The sequence below is a fragment of the Rhinolophus ferrumequinum genome, chromosome 9, assembly GCF_004115265.2.
Source record: "Rhinolophus ferrumequinum isolate MPI-CBG mRhiFer1 chromosome 9, mRhiFer1_v1.p, whole genome shotgun sequence".
NCBI classification, from domain to species: Eukaryota; Metazoa; Chordata; class Mammalia; order Chiroptera; family Rhinolophidae; genus Rhinolophus; species Rhinolophus ferrumequinum.
Genome location: NC_046292.1, coordinates 57490819 through 57510687, shown reverse-complemented (window position 1 = coordinate 57510687; position 19869 = coordinate 57490819). Strand labels below are relative to the sequence as shown.

At 38.4% G+C, this 19869-nt stretch overlaps 1 protein-coding gene and 1 non-coding gene across 3 annotated transcripts in view; both read right to left on the bottom strand.

The window, feature by feature from the left end:
• Positions 1-19869, bottom strand: part of AK5 (adenylate kinase 5) — a 205153-nt gene that overhangs the window by 84183 nt on the left and 101101 nt on the right. For both annotated transcript variants that reach the window (XM_033115574.1, XM_033115573.1), the window contains exon 8: positions 16404-16480. In XM_033115574.1, the coding sequence (XP_032971465.1) occupies positions 16404-16480 (77 nt within the window). The remainder of the gene's footprint in view (positions 1-16403; positions 16481-19869) is intronic.
• Positions 13566-13639, bottom strand: TRNAK-CUU (transfer RNA lysine (anticodon CUU)). The gene has a single exon. It is a non-coding gene; the product is annotated as a tRNA-Lys (tRNA).

The following is a 19869-nucleotide window of genomic DNA, read 5'->3' as shown; positions in this document are numbered from 1 at the left end:
TGCTTTATTATTGAAGTATATCTGATTAGAAATAAGTGGAAATACCACAGTATTACCCTTTTTACCCTCTGGCTCAATAATCCCCATATTAGGAATCTCTCCTTGAGTAATCAGAGATTTGGGCAAAGCTTATGTGCAATGATATGTCAGGGAAGCATTACAGTTGACCCTTGAACACATGAGGGTTAGGGGTGCTGACCTCCTGCATAGTCGAAAATCCATGTATAACTTTTGACTCCCCTAAAACTTAACCACTAATGGCCTATTTACTGTTGACCAGAAAAGCCTTACACTGCATAAACAGCCTATTAACACCTAGTTTGTATGGTATGTGTATTATATACTGTGTTCTTACAATAAAGTAAGCTAGAGAAAAGAAAATGTTATTAAGAAAATAATAAGGAAGAGAAAATATATTTACAGTACTGTACATATTTAGTTTTAAAAATCCACATATAAGTGGACGAGCACAATTTAAACCCCCTATTGTTCAAAGGTCATCTGTATTTATAACATTGAAAAGGTGAAAAGAAAAATAAGTGCCTTGGAGGAGGAGAATGATAAAAATAAATATATCATACCTATAAAATTATATTTTATACTGTCATTAAAAAAGTGTCTACAAAAATTATTCAATGACACGGGAAGTTCTATATTATTAAATGAAAAATTTGATAACATTATTAAATATCTAACAGTCAAGGAAATACTCCAAATGTTAATACTAATTTTCTTTTTCATGATTATAATTTTCCTAATTTTCCATAGCATACAGTTTTGCTTTTACAAATAAGAAAAAAGTTATTCAATTTAAGAAAATAACAAGGAAATGGAAGCATATTATGTATCGAAAAAGAAGTAATCACAGACGTGACATTTCTTACAATCTTAGACATCCATTTGTTTATGTGGCTTGCTCATTTTATAAGCCAGTGAAGAAATTAGGGTAATCTCTTCCTAATCAAATAGTAGGATAAAATGCAAGCTGTTTTTCTCTTTTTGGGGGATGAGGAGAGGTGTTCTAGGGTTTTCATTATTATGGATTCTGGGGCAGCAGTATGCATTATTGGAAAGAGGGATTTGGAGTGAAGACATTATTAACCGTGTTTCCTTGAAAATAAGACCTAGCCGAACAATCAGCTCTAATGCATCTTTTGGAGCAAAAATTAATAAGAGACTCAGTCTTGTTTTACTATAATATCAGACCAGGCCGTTAATATAATATAGTATAGTATAATATAATATAATATAATACCGGGTCTTGTATTAATTTTTGCTCCAAAAGCCGCATTAGAGCTGATGTCTGGCTAGGTCTTATTTTCGGGGAAACACGGTAGTTATGTGAGCTTGGGGCTAATGATACTTTCCTTCCAGGGCTGTGGGGAGGATTGAACCAGATCACAAGAGCTTCTGACACAGGATAAGTATTTAATAAAAGCTGTTGACTCTGGATTTTCTTCAAGGTTATGAACACACTACAATAAAGAAACTGCAAGTTTTAGGTTGTGTTCTCTGCCGGTTTCCCCCAGACAAGACTAACTAGAAAACAAAATGCTTTTAAAAGGAATGTTATTGCATTTACTGTTTAGAACCAAGTGTGTTCTTCTTGAGTCATAAAGCTTCTAAATTAAAGACGAGACAAACAAACAAAAAGCCCATACCTACTACCACGTGGCATACCTCAAACGTTTATCCCACCTGCTTCTCTCTGGGCCCATTCCTGCTCCTGCCTTTGTGGGAAGTTCTAGCAAATCATCAAAGAGGTAAATGGACACTGACTGTCTCTGATTCATCTTCACCCGAACACCTTGTCTTCCTTTGGATCTGGGACTGAATATGGTTTCCCGATTTCCCAAGTCCCTAGCCCCACCGAAGGCTATCCTGAAGTGGAACTATAGTGTGTGTGGTTAAAACTTAGTCTCAGTGATGTCAGACTGCCTGGTTTTGAATCCTTGACATGTTACTTAACCTCTCTGGGCTCAGTTCTACATCCGGAAAATGAGAATAAGAGCAAAACCTCCTAAGATTGTAGTGAGGCTTAATGTATGCAAAGTGCTGTGAATAGTATCTGAAACATAGAAAGCACTCAAGAAATTTTAGCTATAATTATTATTCTTCCCCCAGGTTCTGGCTCTAAAAATGTCTCATAAATACAAGGCCAGAAAGCAACTTCCTCAGTAAGAAGGATGTAGAGGTTAGAAGCACAAATTCTGGCGCTGGACACTGGACAGAGTGCAGTTGTATTACAGCTCTGCCACTCTAGCTGTGTGACCTGGGGCAAGCTGCTTAATATCTCTAAGTCTCAACTGAAACTTGGGGCTAGAGGTAGGGTTGTTAAGATAATTAAATAATGTTTAGCCTTGTGCCTGCTTTGGTGTAAGTACTTAATACATTTTAGATATTATTATTGTTCTAAGTGTATGTGTGTATCATCTCATTTAGTCCTCACAAAGCTCCCATTTTGCAAGTGAGGAAACTCTGGCAAAGAGAAGCTTAAGACCACACAATCAGTAATTGGCAGAACTGGAACTCACATCCAGGCACTCTGACTCCTCGGCCCATGGTTTTAACCACTGTACTCTCCCGTACACTGTCACTTTTGCTCAATGATAAAGAATTCATTCTTATTTTAGGGCCAGTGGGTGACAATGAATATGTTTCTACTCATCCTCACAGGGTTACCCTTAAAAAAAAAAACCCACAACAAAACAACAACAACAACAGAAAACCTATGATTTTTTTGATATTTGAGTACAATAATTTTTACTGGTTTGAATTTAAGTCTGAAAAGGACTGTACAATTAACAATGTTCTAAGATGATAGAAACTTTATTCAGCTGCAGTTAGTTCCATTTGGTTAAATGATATTATATAACGTGATGAAAAATTGAGAGAGAACTTCTAATGACACAATTTCACCCTCCTTATATTCCTCAGGGATGGTATTTCAGGAACTAAAGCAGGTTAGTGGGAGGGATATTTAGATATTTCTGGGATAATGGTGGTGGGAGTCGACATCACACACACACAAACCCACACCCCACACACACCTTGGCCCTTCTTAAAAAAATAGACTTAGCGATGGAAAAGACCTTAGGAGGCATATAATTTTTTCACTCAGAGAAATCACTGTTTTTTACAAACATCCATGAGGAAATGTTACCTAGAATTTGAACATCTTCAATGAGTTGGTCAACTGGATGACGCTATTGAGGAAACTCCTCGTACACTGATCTGAATTGCATCTATTTGTAATTCCCATCTCTGGAGTCCAATTCTCTCTCACACAGTAATACAGAAGTCTATTTCCCTCTTCTAAAATGATACAGTCCCTTACAGAATGGAATTGCTTCACTGAGCAGTTAATGATTGAGCATGAGTCAGGTGCTATGCAAAACGTATTGGGAACAGAGCTGCAAACAAGACCACAAACCTCACCAACCATGGTGTGGACAGGCTAGCAAGAGCCTGGACACGAAAATGTTCTTCTTCTTTTGGTATTTCCAGATCCTCCCACCACTTTTTGTACGATAGTTTTTGAATCCCTTAACATCCTAGCTACCCTCCTTTGAAAACATGTAAACTAAAAAAAAAAAAAAAAAAATTGTAATCATTGCCAAGTAAATTTGTTTTAGTCCTGTTCTCCATTTACAGTTTACAGAATGTCAGATTTCTTCCTGTACTTCCCTTTAAGATTCTTCTTCATTCTGTTTATGGAGAAAATATTTCTGAATTGTCCTCCCGTACTTTGTCAAGCATTATGTAAAGAATTAAGGAACTATGGTGAAGTACACATTGACCATCTCCCTAGGTATAATCTACTGTGGGAGAAAGACGTGGACACAAGTAGCCATAATCCGCACGACAAGTGCTGTAACAGAAATAGGAACACATGCTGGTAAAAGTAAGGAAAGCCTGCTGAAAACTTTCAGGATGGTCCTGGAACACCAAGTAAATTCTTTATTTTCACTATTTTACTATTTTCTTCTTTCTGTGCCATTATTTAATGTATTTCAAGGAAGGGTCCTTTAAAAATTCTCAGTGGTAAACGCTATTCTATATTTTCTATCTACATTGAAAAGAGGATATGAGAAACTTATAGTAGATAATCATCATGTTAAGACTTTATGTTTGTATAACCATATGTATAGTTCTCTTACATTTGACAGAATCCTTGATAGGATTCAGTTCTCTAATCTTCACATTATTTTCTTCATTTTACAGATTTGGAAACTAAGGCTTAGAGAAGTAAGCGATGTGATAAAGTTGTAGAACCACAATTTAAACCCATCTAGACTCTAAGCCTGGGGGTCTTCACTTGCTCCAGCCACAACCACCATCCCTAATGAAAATATGGACTCAACATGAAAACTGAAGTCAGGATATACACTGTGACCTGAAAACCCATTGAAAGAGAAAGGTAGTTCATCAGTAGGTGGACAATGATAACTGCTCCTCAGCAACGAACTTCACGGAGCAAAGGACAACCTCATTACATCCCTCTCCTGCTAACTCACATTTAAATGTCTGTAAGCCTGTGTTTGCTTTTAGATTAGGTTTTCAGGTTTTTGCATACTCTCCCCACCCTTACTTCTGCAAATACACAATAACCCCAGAAGTTTATTTGGTTTCCCATGAACAGTTCCAAGGCACATCACATGATGGGTCACATGTGAGTTCTATTTCTTCCCATTTATAAGGCAGTGATACTATTGTGTTATCACAAATATTTTCATTTTGCCTTCAAAATGACAGGGCATTCAAGGTTATTCCAGTTAGTAAGACGTCATAGGAGCCATGAAATTAATTACAAAGCCTGTCTAACAAGAATAATAAGGTTTTTGAAAAGAGAAAAGCAAACAGTCCCTACTGATCAGTATATGTTTTTACCCCCTGGAGTATATCTTATTGCTTTCAACTAAAGAATTCTATCAGTTCTTATTTCCTTCTGCAAAGATCTCCCCTATAGTCCTGTGAAGGGGCATGAGAGAGGTGCATAGTGATGAGGCATTTACTTTTATGTCTTTAGAGTGTGGAAATATATCAAACTCTATGCTCAAAATGGTAACCTAAGTGATATATTGTCTGTTTTTTAAAATTACCGGAGTGACATTGGTAAATACATTATATAAATTTCAAGTGTACAGTTTTGTAGTAATGCATCCTCTGTATATTGCATTGTGTGCTCACCAGCCAAAGTCTAGTCTCCTTCCATCATCGTATATCTGGCCCCCCTTACCCTCGTCACCCCCCTTACCCTCATCCCCTCTGACAACCATCATACTGTTGTCTGAGTCTATGAGTTTCTTTGTGCATGTGTTGCTTTCTGTTTTATAGGCCACATGTGAGTGGAATCATATGGTTATTGTCCTTTTCTGTCTGTAATGTCACTATTTAATATTTAATATCTATACCTGAAAATATGAAGGGTACACCTGACTTTGCAGTCAAGAATGGTGAAAATATATTCTTATTAATTTATGAGGTTTAGAAATATGGCTTGTCTTTCTTCTTACATAATCAATTAGCTCCAAACTGCATATGGCTGATGGAGACAGTCAGGAAGGGCTGGCTTCCTAAACCTGCAGCAGGTATTTTTGTTTCAGTGTTTGGGAAAAGCTAGACTTACATTTTTCTGACCTCCATCCCTCTCCAACACCATTGCCTCCATTTTTCTAGTAGGCCACCATTAGTTTTCACCACCAACTACAAGTGCTGAGAGGTAAACCTGGCTACTCCAGCTTCCCAGCTTCAGCCAGCCCTTGTAGGACTCGCAACAAAAACCTGATTTATCCATCAGAACAGGACTCAGTGTATCAGCGACACCTTGATAAGTCCCCAAATTATGATCAGTGCTGTGTTACTCAAATACACTGTTTTAAATCAGCTTTACAAATACAAGCTAATGCGTGTTTTGGTAAATGTAGTATTTCTTGATTTAGAAGCTGAATATCTCTTTGGAAATACCTGCCTCCCAACTCCAACTCTGTTATCTGCTGGGAAATGTGGCATTATGATTTCATTTAGTAAGTCTGTTTTGGTCCTGACAGTGTGTCTGTCAGTGTGGTGGACACAAAAGAAATACCTGAAAGTGTCCTCCCTCTAGAGAGGAAAGAAAGACGAGGAAATATTTACTGGATGGTCTACCGTTCCAAGTGCTTTTACAAAAATTATCTCTTTTAATACAAATAGCTTGCAAGGTCTGCTTTTATAGATGAAGAAACTCAGGCTTGAAGAGGTTTAGTAACTTGCAACCCACAAGTGTGGCCCTGGATTGGAAGGAGGTGTAAATGGCTCCATAGTTCTTTCTCATACTGGATGCATGTAGGAGACAGTAAGGGAGCATATGAGTCAACATACACTGAAGTACAAAATTAAACATAATCAAGTGCTAAGACTTTGTGTATGAACCTCAAATGCTTTAGGTGTTCAGTGGAGCAGGCAAGAAATGAATATTTCATTATTAGAGAAGGTCTCAAGAAAGAAGCGGGATTTGAAATGATCCTTGCAGGATTGCTAGGATCAAATCTTCTTTAATCAAGTTCTTTGATAAAGAGCTAGCACATATTTGTGCCATGGAGTTAAATTTTTAAAGAAGTCACATGTACTTCTAGTTCTTTGGGCTCTGCCTCCTGACTGTCCCCCCAGTCACATCCCTTCCTGTTCTCGGTCCACCACCACTTAATGCTGCTAATGCTCTGCTCTCTGTCTCTTTGTAGCACATATTTGGTAAAACTCCACCACTGAGTGAAGCAAATGAGCAACCATCTCTGTGCCCCATGGAAGTTCCACAGTACTCTGTATCTTTAATGCCTAGAAGAGTGTCTGGCACCTATGGGATACCCAATACACATTTGCTAAACAAATGGGGAAAAAATGAAAAGGATCACTTGGCCAAAATAAGTTAGCAGGCACTAACGTCAAATGGACTCTCGGACAGCTTGCCTAGTCTGCTGTTTCCTTAGTTCACTCTCTGCTGGATTCCACAATTCAAGCCTCCACCTGCTTCAAACCCTGGACTCTCAGTGGACAGCTCTGTCTTGGAAATCATCTCAGCGGAGCTCATAACTTCTTACCATTAAACATACAAACCCATGTTCCCATCCTATGTGTGTTTCTTGTTACAAACTACATGTGGTCCTTCTCTACCTGTGCATTAGAACCCAGCCCTACTGCATTCCTCTCTCTTGTGTGTTCTCTTTCTCTCTAATGGGTGGATCCTTTGTATGAGTTTTTAAACATGCTCAAGTGTCTTCCATTACAAACAAACCCAAACAAAGACAACTTCCCCAATAGCAATTTGTAAGGTCACCGTTTTCCTCCATGTTTCTATATACAATGTCCATTTTCCATTCTCCCTCTTCCCCATCCTCCCATCATTTGACACTGTCTGCTTCTTGAAATACTGTGTTCTTCAGCTTTGGAACACTACGTTCTACTGATTTTCCTCCTGTCTCTCTAAGAGCTTCTTGTACATCATTTTGCTGCCTCACCTTTCTCCACCCAGCCTTTAAGTTCCCTCAGTGCTCAGCTTTAGACCCTCTTCTCTTTTCAAGTCTGCTTTCTTTCGCTAAGTAGCACATCACCACTTATAGTTTAAACTTCTACCTATATTCAGCAGCTCACAAATTAATATTTCCAGCCAAGATCTTTCTTCTAAGCACCAGACCTTATTTAATTGTTCACTTGAATTCCGTATTTGAATGCGTTAATACACTTTGAACTCAGCATGTCTAAAATTACACCCATGCTCTTTCCTTATGGAACTGGTGTTTCTTAGTGTTCTTTCTCAGTGAATGCCACTACCATCCACCCAGCTGTACAGATTCCATCTCCCTTGGCTCACATGTCCATTCCAACAGGAAGTGCTGTTGATTTTACCTTATAAGTACCTCTCAGATATGTCCCTTTCTTTCCCTCTCCTCCACCACCATAGTGCAATGTGGCACCCATGCTATCTTGTCGGGGCCACTGCAGCCTTTCACTGGATTCCCTAGATCCATTCTTGCCTTCCTCCAAGTGTTCTCCACATTGCGGCCAGAACAACCTTTCTTTAAACACAAATATAGTGTTGACACACCCTCCCGCCTCCTTCCCCCCAAACAAAACAAAACTACTATTCAAGGCTTCCCGTTGCTCTTAGGGTAAAATGAAAACACCTAAGCTGCTCTACAGAGCCCTAATCTCTGGGCTCATCTCACACCACCTTTCCCCTTCCCCTGCTTTCTAGCTGCACTGTCCTTCTTTTGGATGCCATGTTTCCTCTTGCTTATGCAAGCTATTTCCTTTTTCTGACCATCCCCTTTGAACCCTTCTCCTTTCCTGTTACCTCACTTTCTCACAATCCCTGCTACCTTTTACTCATCTTTTAGATTTCAACTCAAGCATCTTGTACCTTAGAAAAAGCCTCTCATTACCTCACTCACCACACCTACGTGCTTTTCCCAAGCATTTAACACAGGTTTAATTTTATATTTATTTATGTGATTATTTTATTATTATCTATTTCTATTTTAAGCTCCATGATAGTAGGAACTGTGTCTTCTTTTGCTTACATTATATCCCCAGCACTTCATACAGAGTCGGACACATCAAATATTCTCAATATTAAATGAATAAGTACATTAATAAAGTTGAAGGCATGGGCATAGATGAAACATTTGTGTAGTGAGAGAAGAGGTGCTATGATGGAACTTGCACGCAGCATTTTAAGGGGAGGGCAGAAAAAGAAAAACCATGTTGAGGGGAGGAGAAAAAGAATGGCCACAGAGTGGCATAAGCCAAGGGAGCCCAGAGTTTTGAGAAAGCAGACGTGCTATGGATGTCAGAAATGGGAGACAACCTCCTGACTGGCAGTGATGAGATGACTTTTAATGGTCTCTTAGTGGAACAGAGCAGGCAGAAGCTGGTTTATAGGGCAGAATGGGAGGTAAGGACACTTTCTCCTTAAGGTGGGAGGTGATTTCTCTTTCTCCAAATTTGGTGTTAAAGGGAAGAAGAAAGACCGTCTCCCATTTGACATTTCTGTGACACTTGGCACTCTTCATGGCTCCTTCTTTCTTCATAGTGGGGCTGGTGAGTTGGTAGATAGAGAAAAAGAAAGGTACTTCAAGGATGAGAGCCTTGAGAAAGATAAAGCAATAATCTTAATGGAGCAAGGTCCTGGGGGAGATGGAAGGGCGGGGATCAAGGACCTGGGTGGATGGTGTAAGTACCTAATAGTAACAAAACATTCCTAATTCCTTCCTTCTGTCCCTTGCAGTCATTCATTTCACTTATACATGAGCATATATAATCACTCATACATTGTTGCTATGATTGTTTTGAACAAACTCCAATCTGTTAGATCAATTAAGAATAAGAAAAATAAAAGTTTTCACTTTTCATACACTTGTTCATTCTCTGATACTCTTCCTTTCTTCATATAGATCTGAATTTCTGACCTATGTCATTTTCCTTCTCTTGAAAGAACTTTTAATGTTTCTTGCAAGGCAGATCGATTGGCAACAAATTTCCTTAATTTTTGTTTGTCTGAGAAAGTCTTTATTTCTCCTTCACTTTTGAAGGATAATTTTACAAGATACAGAATTCTAGGCTGTTGTTTTTTTCTCTCTCAATGCTTTAAATATTTGATTTTACTTTTCTTGCTTACATGACTTTTGAGAAGTTGAATATATTTCTTATCTTTACTTCTCTGTAGGTAAGGTGTAATTTTCCTCTGGCTTCTTTCAAGAGTTTTTTCTTTATCTTTAATTTTCTGCAGTTTGAATACGATATGACTAGGTAAATTTTTTTTTTTGTATTTATCCTGATTGGTGTTCTCTGAGCTTCCTGTGTCTGTGGTTTGGTATCTGACATTAATTTGGGGGAAATTCTCAGTTATTATTACTTCAAATATTTCTCCTGCTTTCTTTTTCTCTTTCTTCTTGTAGTATTACCATTACATGCATATTATACCTCTTGTAATGGTCCCACAGTTCTTGAATTTCTGTTTTGTGTTTTTTTTCTTAGCCCTTTTTTCTTTGCCTTTTAGTTCTGGAAATTTCTATTGTCCCATCTTTGAGCTTAGAGATTTTTTTCCTTTAGTCTACTAATGAGCCCATTTAAAGACATTCTCCATTTCAGTTACAGTGTTTTTGACCTTTAGCATTTCTTGATTCTTTCTTAGGATTTTTTCTTGATTCTTTCTTAGGATTTCCATCTCACTGCTTACATTATCCATCTGTTCTTGCATGTTGTCTACTTTTTCCATTTAAGCCTTTAGCATATTAGTCATAGTTTTTTCTTAAAAAAACTTTTGTGATAAGTTTAATAGTCCTGCCATATCTGACTCTTGTTCTGACGCTTGTTCAATCTCTTCAGACTATGTTTTTACCTTTTAATATGTTTTGTAATTTTTTGTTGAAAGGTGGACATGATGTACTAGGTAAAAAGAACTGCAGTCAATAAACTTTTAGAAATGTGGTGGTAAGTTGTAGGGAGAGGGGGGAAGTGTTCTATGAAATGCAAGTAGTTTATGATTAGGTCCCGTCTCTATGATTAGGTGTCAGTCTTTTGATGAGCCTATGCCCCTGGACGTCACCAGTGCTTCTCAGGTTTTTTCACCCCTTACGTGGGGTAGAGTGGCTTGAGGGGACTGGAATTGGGTATTTCCATTGTGCCAGGTAAGTTAGGCTGTTAAAGCCCTAGCAGGTTAGGTTCTGGTAAAATAATTTCTCCTGAGGGTAGACCTTGTTAAGAACAGAATGCTCTGGTGTATTTCAAAATGGTTCCTTTCTCTCTCCCCCTGCTGGAAGCATAAAGAGATTTTTCTCGGATGTTCACTGTGGGACCTGGTCAAATTCTCGGAAATAAAACTCACAGAAGCGTGGGGACTCTTACGACTGGATACTCTGGAGTTTTTAACTCTCAGACTTGCCCACACGGAGTCTCCAGCAATTTGTTGATTACAGTTTGGGTTTCCTACCAGGCACTGTTTCCTGTGGAGCTTCTTGCTTGTGGGTTTCCGCTCTGGTAAGTTTGATTCCCTGAATCTGCCTGTGTTTCCAATTTTTGGTGCAGTGGTTTGCCCTGGGACCTCAATTCTGTAACAGATCTAAGAATTGTTGATTTTTCAATTTGTTCAGCTTTTTACTTGTTCTTTGGCAGAGTGGTGACTTCTAAGATCCTGCCAGACCAGAAACCAGAAGTGTTCAGACAATTAGTATTCACCTAGTTGAAGATATGGTGGTCTCTGTCAGCTACAGAGAGGCACCAATTCCTGAAAAGTTCAGTAAGTTGGGTTTGGAGGAGGAAAGAAGGGGTGTTCACGTTTATGGAGTATTTGTTCTGTGTGAGGGAACTTGCACTCCCTACTTCCTGCAACAGTACTTCCTTGTGGAGTCATCATCATCATTTTCCAGGAAAGAAAACAAGGGCTCAAAAGAGTTAGTAAGTTATCAAAAAAATCATATATTAAGTAGAAGAACTAGGAATAATTTTATTGGCTTTTAAAATAATAGACAATTTAGGAATAGAGACAATGGAAATGTAATGGCTGTATGCAATGTCAGAGGGGTGGTACATGGGGGTGGTTATCACTGTGTGAGGGATATAAATGATAAATGTTTAAATATTACATTGTTTTGTACACTCGAAACTAATAAAAAAATAAAACAATAAAAAATAATAGACATTTATTGAGCACATGCTGTGTACCAGGTTGTGTATTAGGCATTAATGATACACAGAGCAGAATACAGTCTCTGCAATACAAGAGAATATCACAACAGAGGGTCTCACGGGACCCCTGAGAAGGTGAACTGAACATGTAACAAGAGAAGGGCTTTCTCAAGGAGAAGCTTGGCCTTAAAGAAGCATGAGTGTTATCTGGGACAGAGGTGATGAGGTTGGGGAAGCTTCCATACAAAGGAAAGGGACTGTGCAAAGCACAACTCATTTGGGGGAACTGTAAATGGCTTGGTGTGGATGGAGCATTCAGTGTGTTTGGTGATTGGCAAGGGATAAGTTTGGGGACGGATGTAGGGGGTCAGATTCTGATTTGAAGGTTCCCACGTATATGGTAAGAGATTCCAACTTAATTCTGACAGCAATGAGGAGCCAAGAAGGGTTTTAAGTAGTGGAATGCCATGATTGGTTTTGCTTTTCAGAAAGATGATTTTGGTGGGTGAGGAGCTGGGGTAGGGACACTGGTTAGGAGACTGTCTCAGTGGTCCCTCAGAGCGAGGCTGAGGGTGTGGGCCAGGGTAGCGGCAGTGGACCCGGAGAGGGAAGGAGAGATTCCCTCCATGGGAGAAGTGATCAGCTTCCTGATCAAACTGATATAAGGAGGGAGAGAAAGAAAGGAGTCTGGGAAGACGCTCCTGTTTCTGGCTTGGGCAGCTGGGAGAATATTGGTATCACTCACAGAAATAGTGAAAACAGAAGGAAGAACAGATATTGTGGGGGAAGATGGCAAGATTGGTTTTGGATGTGTTGAATTGAGATGCACATGGGAAACCCAACCATTGCTGTTTAGCTGGCAGACATGAGACAAGGAGCTCACCAGGAAGCTCTAAGTGCAGTGAAGCAGAAATCATGGCTATGACTGAGCTTCTTAAAAGAGAACGTGTACAGTGAGGAATGAAGAAGCCACTGCCAGGATACTGGGGAGCACCCACATTTAAATAATGGACGGATGGAGAGGAGTTCAAGGAAACCAAGAATGAGTGAACCAGGAAGTAGTGGGAGCACCAAAAGCGAGCAAGCACATTGCAGGGCAAGAGCTTTGTGGCTCACCAAATGGATTTCTCCCTTCCTGCACACTAAGGAAGCTCCATTTTTCCAGCCTCCTTGCGCATAGGGAGAGCCAGGGACTGGGGATGGGAAATGAATGTGAGAGGAGGTAACGTGCAATTAAGTGCAGGTCTATCTTCCTTATGCTTTTTTTCCTTCCCATCCATCATCCCTTTGGATGCCACATGTAAAAGAACCTCTAGAAGGAAAGCACTCAGATTTTGAGTTTCATCTGTTACCATAACAGAACCTAGACTATCTTTCCTGGTCCTGGCTCTGCAGACAGTTGTGTTTGAATTCTGTTTTTACCTTTTGCCAGCTGTGTGACCTTGAATAAACTGCTTAATTTTTATGTGCCTCAGTGTCCTTATAATAAATATACTAATAAATAATCAAATAATAAATAAAATATATTTTATTATTTTCATATACATTTTAAATAATATACAATAAATAATAATAATATAATATCTATCTCATACAATTGTCTGAGGATAAAATGAAGTAATAAATGTGAAGAACTTAGGGCAGTATGAAATACTCTAGAAATGTTAGAAGCTTGTGGCGCAGAGAATGTCAAGAATGGGGACTGATTTACAGCTGGGGTTAAGCAAGCTATGGCCTGCAGGTCAAATCCACTCTGCTGCCTGTTTGTATATGGCTTCCCAGTTAAAAATGGATTTTGCATTCTTTTTAAAAAACGTTTATTTATTTAAGTGTGTTTTTCCAGGACCCATCAGCTCCAAGTCAAGCAGTTGTTTCAATCTAGTTGTGGGGGGCTCAGCTCACAGTGGCCCATGTGGGGATCGAACCAGCAACCTTGTTGTTAAGAGCATCACGCTCTAACCAACTGAGCTAACCGGCCACCCACAAGCATTTTACATTCTTAGATAGTTGAAATAAATTACATGAAAATTACATGGAATTCAAATTTCAGTATCCATAAATAAAGCTTTACTGGAACACAGATATACCATACTAATTTAAGTATTGTTATGGCTCCTTTTGTAGTACAATAGCAGAATTTGAGTGACTGTAACAGAGACCATTATAGCCCACAGAGCCTAAAATATTTACTACCTGGCTCTTTACAGTAAAAGTTTGGTGAATGAATGCAGCAAAGGCCAAGAAAGATAACTGAAACGTGTTAACTGGAATTGACGTAAGATTACCGGTGACCTTGACAATGGCTCTATTTGGAGTGGCTTAAAGTAAAACTAGATTTTGGTGGCAGGCTGATCATACTTTGATTCCTGACTCTACAGCTTGCTTACTGTATGGTCCTGAGAAGTCATCTAACTTCTCTGAGCTTCAGTTTGGTCAGCTGTACATTAGGTGTAAACAGAGCTACCTTCTTGGGTGACTGTAAGGATTAAAAATAATGCATATAAAACCATAAAACAGTGTTTGGCTTATATTAGGTGCTCAATAAATTCTAGTTCTTGCTTCATTGAATCTGCTGCCACCAAAATTGCTGTTCCTTTATAGGTAGTGCATTTTCATTTTTAGTATTTTATTTTTGTCCTCTGTGTTCTGATGTTTTACATTATATGCCAAGTCTTTGCTCGCGTCGTACCTCTTTAACGAGGTCATCCTAGTTAATACTGATCATCCTACTTAATACTGTAATCTGTCCCCCACCCCAGCATTCCTAACTCTTACCCTGTTCTACTTTTCCTTTTCTCATAGAACTTATTATTTCTGAAAATCTAGAGAATTTAGTAATTTATGTTTATTGTTAACTATCTGTCTTCCCCACTAGGATGTAAGCTCCTTGCCTGTTTTTATACAGTTATATATTTCAAGTGCCTAAATAGTACCTGGCACACATTAGGTACTCAATTAGTATTTGTTGAATGACTAAATGAAAAAAGAATAGATGAGAATTTTTAAATCCTGCTCAGGACTGGATATGCTCCTTCAATCTGGGGACTTGTCTTTTCTCTGTTAAATTCTCAACTATTACTATTAAAGTATACCCTCTGCTTTATCCCTCTATTTTATTTTTCTGGAATTACTTTTAGAATATGTTGGCGCAATCATTCTGTACGCAGTATCTCCCAAGTTCTTTCTCATATTTGACAACTATTTAGCTCTCTGTTTTTTTTTTTCTGAGACAATTTTCTCAGCTCTATCACTAAGTCTCTTTTTAGCTGTGTCTAGTCTACTATTCAAGACTATTGATTGAATTCTTATTTCAAGGACAATGTTTTTTTGTGCCTAGAATTTCTATTTCTTCCCTTTTCCTTCCTGTACTTTCCATTTTTTTCCTGGACTTATTTCGAGATTCCTAATCTTTCTTTTATCTCCTTGAATATTTAAAATATTCCTATATTAAGATTTCTTTCAGACTTCTCTGCTATCTCTAGTTCTTGGGGTGTGAAGCCTTCCGTTTGTTGAATCAGCTGGATTTCTTGTTATGGCACATTCCTTTGTGCAGCCTGTAATTTTGGATCATGAGCTCATCTTCAATAGTGGTTGTTGGGCGTTTTCCTTTGCCTGGGGTCTTATGGGTTAGCAACTGAAAAGCCTCCAAAAATGTATCACTGAACGGCCTGTCTTGGAAGCTAGGGTGAGAGGCAGTATAGTATGAGTGTTAGGGAATGTGCTCTGAGTTCACTTCCCCACTGTGACACTTGTTGTGTAACCGTAGGCAAATTACTCTTTGCTTAATTTTCTGGTCTATGAAATAGAGATAATAATTCCTATTTCCTAAAGATGTTGTGAGGAATTAGCGAGATAATCAAATTAATATACTTAGTGCAATGTTTAGTATGTATTAAGTGCCTAAAAATGCTAAAGAATATAAGAACGTGGTGGCCATTATATCACTTGTCAAAAACTTCTTGCTTTGTGATATAAGGGAAGAAACTTAATGCTCATATAAATAGCTTCTGAATATGTATATAAAATGTATAACCAGCTACTGCGTTTGGACAATGGTCAGATCCACCTTTATTTGTGACATATATTAATTGAAGATGGGAAGGATAACCAAGAAGAACATGTTTACTTGGCTTTCAGCTATGGCAGAGGAGCACTGATGAGAGGTGGAGGGAAGTTTCACACATATCCGTTTTTAAAAAATAAAGCCTAATTAGAGAGTTGGATCATTTGACAACTACTTTGGAACATTAAAATATAGCAGTAGGGAGAGTTCTGTTGAGAGGAAAATGACCTAGATAAATTTCTTTGCTTTATTCAAATAGAAAATATATTTAACTCCTTGGCTGTGTTGTCGTTTGCCATCAGGCTCTTTTGAAGGTTAGAAATAGAAAAGCCCCGATCCTGTAGCCAGCGTTTACTATTTTATTATTGGGAAGGGATACAGACACAGGCAAATTCTTGGGCGAGAGAACTTCACATAACCTCATTTCTCTCACATGTAACTTTTGACCACACAGCTTTCCTTAATTAATTGTCATTTTGGATCTGTGATAAGGGAGGGCTAAAGGACCAAGCTTAATGAATGAAAGTTGTAGGCTATTATAATTTATCAGAGGATATAATGTTACCAGTTATCTGTGAACATGTCACAAAATGATTTATAATCCTCCTTTTCATGAAACGGTAACAAAGGCTAAAATTAAAAATATTTAAATAGAGAAATATTTTTAGAGTTTAATTACCTGATCTTCATAATCAGATCCTGTATCAATAATCTCTCCAGGGCCCAACATCATTGAAGGATCAAGGTCACTTGAGCCTAAGATGAGAAAAGAAAAGATTACTGATGGAGGCTGTCTGTGTCTGTTTCTAAAGCAAACAATCTCCCACCAGGCTTCCGTATTTTCCTCATGATTATATTACATTTGCAAACATTTCTAGACTCTTCCCACCTGCCAGGCACTGTTTGGACTGCAGATAGAAAATGCAGATGCTGTGGACACTGTTTTCCACCCTTAAAAAGAAGACAGTCTTGTGACGGAGATTGATTTGTCAACAGCAAGGCTCAGAAACCAAAAAGAAGGGGCTACCAATTCTGACAAGAAGTGGAGGTGGGATTTGTCACGAGGAACTAATCTGTGAGCCTGAATTGTGAAAGTGAATAAGGGTTGTCCAAGAGGAGAAGCAGTTTGAGGTGTCCAATAGAAACTGAGGTAGAAGGAACACCAACCATGAGCCAAGTACAGAGCAGGAGAAGAGCAGGGTTCCAAGAAATAAGAGATGCTGAGCTTGTTTGCTTACTCCCTGAAAACCTGACAAGTTTTTCCTCCAGCCTTCACCTTCTCAGCCATCACCCAACCTGCTCCCATCTATCAGTCATCAGTTTTTTTCTATCAGTCATCAGTTTTTTTCTCTGTATCTATGAGTCTATTTCTGTTTTGTTTGCTCATTTATCCTGTTCTTTAGATTCCACATATAAGTGAGATCATATGTTATTTGTCTTTCTCAGTCTAACTTATTTTACTTAGCGTAATATCGTCTAGGTCCATCCATGTTGTTGCAAATGGTAAGATTTGATTCCATTTTTATGGCAGAGTAATACTCCATTATATAAATGTACCACAATTTCTTTATCCAGTCGTCAATTGATGGGCATTCTGGTTGTTTCCATATCTTGGCTATTGTGACTGGCACTGCAGTAAACATAGGGGTGCATATATTTTTTTGAATCAGTGTTTTGGATTTCTTTGGACAAATACCCAGGAGAGGAATTGGATAAATACCCAGGAGTGGAATTGCTGAGTCATAAGGTAGTCCCATTTTTAATTTTTTGAGGAACCTCCATCCTGTTTTCCATAGTGGCTGCACCAATTTGCAGTCCCACCAACAGTGCATGAAGGTTCCCTTTTCTCCACATATTCGCCAGCACTTGTTTGTTGAAGGATGACAAGGTTTTCAAAATGGAGATACTTGACCCATCAAACCATTTTGGAAAAGTAACTAACCATCGAGTCACCATGTACAGTTGCATAGTTGTGTGCAGCACAATTTTAGGTGATGCCAACCAGATGGTCAGAGCAGCCCTGGCCCTGGACAATTCCATTGTTAAGAAGGCACTTGCTAAAATGGAGTTGGGAAGCCTATGCATACCATATGCTATTAACAAAGTGAGACCAGAGGGGTGATATACAAATTTTCATTGTGTATATAATTTTTTCAAGTCACAGGATTATATATAATTTTTCTATCTTTGTGCTTTTGCTATTATTCAAATAAAAAAATTTATAAGGTGTATCTTAGGGCCTAAATAATTGATTGTCTCAAAACCCAGTTTGAAGACCAGTTTGCACTTACGAGCTGTGAGGTAGTAAAGATATCAGAAATAAAATGTATATATTTCCATTATAAGATCATAGACATTTTAGTATCAGTATTTCACACCTTCATTTTAGAAAAGAGAAAAATAAGCTAGGGAGCAGTTAAATAACTTGGCCATGCTCATGCAGAAAGTGAGTGAGATAAAGACAGCAGTCAAAGCTCCCATTTGTCCTTAACACATCCTGCTGACTCTCAATTCTAAGCAGGAGTAAGCCCAAATGGATTTATAAAGAAAACTTCTCATTCTAACACTCCATAGGAGAGGACTTACAGCAGTATGCCATCTCTTCTACATTCTAAGAAAATGAGGAACAGTGAAAGGTAAATGACGAGATGGGTCACTGGGTGGCTGTAGAAATCGAAGAATCAGAAATAGAATCAAAGAGTGTCACTACAACCGGTGACTATCAAGGGGCCTGCTACCGACAGCATCATTCAAGGTGATGCCAATTTTATTACTTGCACAGTATGGATATTATCCGCCAGTGACTAGGGGAAGTGGTGATAGGTACGCAAATGGTAACCCTCCCCTGGCAAGCATTTCGAGTGATTCATGTGGAATAAGCAACGTGATCTGAACACAAAGGCTTATGAAACATATAGCTGTTTTAGTTCCTGTGTCCTACTTACTTTACTTAATTAGAAACTGTTCCTTTGGTTTTTTTTTTTTTTTTTAAAGTACAAAGTGAAGGGCTCTTAAACAACCCAGTTAGCAGATATTACACGTTAATATTTGAAACTGCAGCAAGATTATTAGAAAACTATTTTCAACAACGGTAGAATGAAGAGATCTTAGTTAAAAAAAAAAAGGCAGAACCAAAACAACCAGATGATACTGGCTTTCCTAATAAAACACTTTTCACAGAAATTTTACTGTATCGTTAAGGGATGGAATTTCTTGACACGTTGTTGCTCTTGGCAACAGTACTAACATATCATAAAAGGCAGTAGACAAAGGATGTCATTTTCAGCTTATAATGATTGAATAGCTTTCATTTTCTTTTGTATTGGTTGCTTGGTTTGCTGAAAATAATAGCCTAAGGTTTGACATACAAAATAGGGAGGTAAATATAGCCATATGTATCCATTTTGCCTTCTTTTGTTGGACCATTTAATATATAAGACAACTTCAATGATCTTGTTACTCCAAAAAGACAGCAAAATTAGGACAGTTTGAAAAAGTGATAGTATGGCTTTCACATCCCCCCCATTTTGAACTTGATTTCTTTTCAGATTTAAAAATATCCTTTTTATAGATAACAGAGAAAAATACGAGCTGAAATAGAACCCCACAGGGAGCATTCGGTGTCACCAGTTTTAGATGTAGAATGGTCTTTGGAAATATTATTTTCAGGTTGTCTTTTTAAATTTAAGTGGGAAGATGATACAAATTGGCTTTAGAGGTACCAGAAGGCTAAGCATACTGCTTTCTGGGATAATGTTACAGACTTTTTTCCTCCTAGTGGATTTTCTGAATGAAGGTTTAGGAAGGTCCTCCTCCCACTTTGCGTACCAAATAAAGGGACAGTCCTGCGAGGCAGGGCTTCTTGATCAGTGAAGGGCGTCTGTGGATAAAACTCCTCTAACACTTCATCTGCCCCCTCTGAGGAAAGTGGTTTCTCCCTTGTCCTGTCTCTTCCACTAAACTGTAAGCAGTTTTAGGTAGGGATGTATTTCTTCTCTGAATCTAAGAACGAAACCGAGACATTTTATGCATTCGGTACATATATGCTGAATGACTGAAAAATGAATAAAAGGACATTGACATTGTATTTGTGCAGGTCTTGATCTTCTTCATGAGCTCCACAAGAATGAAATCCCCCTAAGTGC